Source organism: Coturnix japonica, chromosome 25, assembly GCF_054131305.1.
Source record: "Coturnix japonica strain WE chromosome 25, WE-NBRP24, whole genome shotgun sequence".
NCBI classification, from domain to species: Eukaryota; Metazoa; Chordata; class Aves; order Galliformes; family Phasianidae; genus Coturnix; species Coturnix japonica.
The window spans coordinates 8,363,889-8,367,848 of NC_140687.1; the positions used below are offsets into that span (position 1 = coordinate 8,363,889).

The 3,960-nt window shown below is 60.6% G+C and overlaps 1 protein-coding gene across 1 annotated transcript; it reads left to right on the forward strand.

The window, feature by feature from the left end:
- The first annotated feature begins 2,654 nt into the window (after nt 1-2,654).
- On the forward strand, nt 2,655-3,676 carry LOC146756928 (uncharacterized). The gene has a single exon (XM_085523949.1). It carries the CDS (start codon nt 2,750-2,752, stop codon nt 3,299-3,301), a length of 552 nt encoding a protein of 183 aa, XP_085380075.1. The 5' UTR covers nt 2,655-2,749; the 3' UTR covers nt 3,302-3,676.
- The last annotated feature ends 284 nt before the right edge of the window (nt 3,677-3,960 follow it).

Here is a 3,960-nt window from a genome sequence, read left to right on the forward strand (position 1 = left end):
AGCTCTAGGGGGCGGGGGGGGCTTCTATGGGGCAGGGCTTTTATCGGGCTCTATGGGGCGGGGTGGTTTTCTATGGGGAGAGGGGGGGCTTCTATGGGGCGGGGGTGGGTTACGGGGTGGGTAGGGTTATGGGGCTTCTATGGGGCAAGGGGGAGCTTCTATCGGGCTCTATGGGGTGGGGGGGGGCAGCCAGATGTGGGGTGGGGGTTCTATGGGGCTCTATGGGGTGGGGGAAACAGCCATATGTGGGGCAGGGGCCCTGTGGGGGGGTTATGGGGCTTCTGTGGGGTTTCTATGGGTCACTATGGGGCTGGGGGGGGCTTCTGTGGGGCTCTATGGGGCGTGGGGGTTATGGGGCAGGGGGGTCATGGGGCTCTATGGGGAGGGGGGGACTTCTGTGGGGCTCTATGGGGCAGGGGGGCAGCCATATGTGGGGCAAGGGGGTCTTCTATGGGGTGGGGGGGTTATGGGGTGTGAGAGTTATGCGGTTTCTGTGGGGCGGGGTGGCAGCCATATGTGGGGTGGAGGTGGGCTTATATGGGGCAGGGGGCCTTCTGTGGGGCAGGGGGAGCTTCTATGGGGTGAAGGGGTGGCCATATGTGGGGTGGGGGGAGTTATGGGGTGGGGGGGCATGTATGGGGCAGGGTGGCCTCCCCTCCGCTGCCGCTTCCCTCCCCCCATGCCCATTTAAGGCTGTCCACAGAAAAAGAAAAGAAAGAAATAAAAAACTTGTGTCCTTTACTCCCGTTATCCCACATGATGTTCTGATGTGGAATAGCAACACCAACCAAATTACCAAACCACAACAGTTTGGAAGCAGATTTAAACTGGTAGAAGTTGGCAGTGTCTGCATTTCCATTCTCGTTCCCTTGCTGGTCAGAGTTAGGGTGCCATGCATCCATTCCCCAGCTCTGGCTGTCTCCCGAACCATGAGAACAGCCTTTCCAAATTGTGAGAACAGCCTTTTCACAGAGCTGGAGTGGGTCCACGCTGAAGGACAAGACGCTTGCGGGCACGTAAGCTGAAGAACAGAATGCAGAGTCCACGGAAACTTGCCGCCCATCAACGATAAGAAAGAAGAATGGACTCCTGTTGTAGAAGATGGGAGAGTGAAACAGATGCCTCAGCTCAACAAAACACCAGTACGAGCTGGTTTGGACTACCCCCCACTAAAAGGTTGGAAGTTCACAGCGGGGTAGACTACTAGCCTTCATCCAATGACCACCGGAGACCCCCACCCCATTTTTAGGACGCATGTTCAAGAGAGTCGGACAATATGTTAATAATTTCTCAGAATTCCAGGCCATTTCTGTGAAACGTAATGAATATGTAAATGTTCTGTCTGTAAATATGTACCTAGAGCTTTTCTTGGAGTGCAAGTCCTCTTGGAGGAGGAGATATCCCCCTCGCATCTGGCGCCATGACGAGCATAGCTGCTTTATAAGCTTACGTGGGTTATAGAGTTTGATTCCGCACGTCACTCCCTTCACTAATTAAGAGGACAAAGCACTTCTGGCACAGAAAGATGCCCAACTGCAAGGCCCAAATGTCATGCTTCTTCCTTCCTCGCTCTGCTTGGTAAAACTCAGCGTGGGGCTCATTTGGAAGGAAGGTTTGGTGTTTGGATTTCTCGGGCAGTCGTCACCTAAAGCCTGGAGTGCCTGCGTCAACTGTGGCGGTGCAACTCCCGCACCCCACATTCTCCCCCTTCTCTCAGGCCTCTCGGTGCACCTCTTCTCCTCAGACAAGAAGTGGAGGTTCTCCCCTTCCCTCGTCCCTGCTCGCTTCTGGGTAGCACGGGGCAATGGATCGGAACATCTGGGGATGCCCCCGTTGCATCCGACTCCTGGCTTTGCGCCCCATTGCCCAGGAACAGCCTCTCCCGACAGGAAGGGCTGAGATGGCTGTGCTCGTGCGGCCCGGAGAAGGCTCTGGGGAGACCTGATGGCGGCCTTCTCGTCCTCGGAGGGAGCTCACACACGGAGGGACCGCGACTTCTTACGCGCCCTGACAGTGTCCCAGCAGCGGACTCGTCGCCCTGCGCACACCAAGTCGGTCATCGCCGCGTCCTTATGTACAGAGTGCAGGCCGAGGCGCTCGGCGGCTTCCATAGAAGGACGCAGTGTTTCCCGATGAGGGCCCTGGCACACGCCGCCCCGAGCAGCAGCGGACACCGGGCGGCACCGCCGGACCACACGAACGCACGGCAGGCACAGGCTCCGGCCCTGCATGGCCTCCTGCACGCCCCTCCCCTCCGCCCCTCCTATTGGCCAGCCCTTCCCCGTTCCGCCATCTGATTGGTTTTCACTGCTGCCTATTATTGGCGCGCCCTTCATCCGGGCGCGTGGAGGCGTGACGTCGCTCGACGCGACGCGACGCGAGGCGCGGTGGATGGGGGTGAGCGTCACGTGACCCAGGGCTGCGGCGGTGCGGGGCTGAGGGGAGTGAGTGGTTGTGGGGCTGGCGGTGCGTTACGGGGCGTGGGGGGTCCCGTAGGGCTGGGAAGGGACTGCGAGGCATTCCGATGGAGCTGCGGGTGCCTGGACGTGTTTGGGGTCCGCGTGGGGCTGGGAGGGGGGCGGGGAAGCGGGGGGTCTCGTGAGGCCGGGGGAGCGCGGGGCTGTTATGCGGGGCTGTTATGCGGGGTATTCCCCTGAGACGCGGGAGAAGGGGCCGGGGGTCTCCGTGCCCGACGGGGCTGTTCTCCCCGCGATTCCCCCTCCTCCCTTTCGTTCTGCTCTTGCAGACCATGGCTGCCTCTCTTTCCACCACGGTGGTGCTGGGCGAGGCCTCGGAGAGCGACTCGGAGCCGGAGCCGGGGGGGACCGCAGCCGGGACCCGTGCGGTGGGGCTGAAAGTTCCTGGGGAGGCGTCGGAGACTGAGGAGGAGGAGGAAGAGGACGGCGTGTCCCGAGTGCCACTGCTGGGGGTGTCCCGGGGGGGCACCTCACTGCTGCAGCAGCGGCTGGCGGCGGGAGAGGGGCGGCTGCGGGGTGCGATGGCTGAGGCGCTGGGACGCGGTTTCAGTGGGGCTGCGCGGCTGCTGGAAGGCCTCGGGGGACCCCTGGGCCAAGCTCAAGCTGGGGCAGCTGCTACCGCACACTGCCTGTGCCTGGTGCGCCGTGATCTGCGTGCTGTGGCTGCCACCGTAGCCACCGTCACCACCTGCCGCCTGACATCTGTGGGGTGCTGTGAGAGTGAGGACCCCGGTGGGGCAGTGCTGGCAGCTGTGGGGAGCTCCTGGCTTCGTTGTCGCAGTGTTACTGCCGGTAACCTCCAGCGCTGTGTCCGGTGGACTTGAGGGTTGTGGTTGTCACTGATGGCGTTCTTATTGTCGCTGCCTTTCCGGCGCAGTGTCCCCTTGAGTTGATGCTGCCATCAGCAGCACTGCTACTGATCACTCAGTGTCTCAGCAGTGTTCCTGTGTCTCCTGGCCTGTGGGGACCTTGGCCTCACAGTAACGCTGTCACCGGATGGAAGCTCCTGACAATTGCTTGGTCCAGAATTCTGTGGTTTTTGCCTGTTTGGGGGATCTGTGGGTTGTGGCACTGAATAAAGCCCTTTGGAGGCGCAGCTGCAGCAAGGACGTGACTTTCACTAGGTGGGAGGCAGTGTGTTCACCCGTGGCACCGTGCTCCCAGTGGTCAGAGCAAGGTCCCTTTTGTTGCCCCCCATGTCCCCAAGCTGTGGTTGTGTCTTTTCCTGCCGTATGAATGTCCCCGGCACCTGACCACTGTCCCCAAGCTGTGGCTACATCCTGTCATCCTGAGTGCCCCTTGGCCATGTCCTCAACCTGCTATTAGCTCTGTGTGCCCCTCTGAGAACTTCAACCAGGAACAGTGAGAAGCACCCATGACACACAATGGAGCCATGTGGGTCTATCACACTGCATCCTGCCTGGGCTCTCACCCTCTGTGGGATACTAGAGATACACCCTGGGTGCAAGTGGGCTTGTGGCAT

Excerpts from the sequence above, each read along its gene's own strand:
- LOC146756928 (XM_085523949.1), top strand. The coding sequence starts at position 2,750 with ATGGCTGCCTCTCTTTCCACCACGGTGGTGCTGGGCGAGGCCTCGGAG.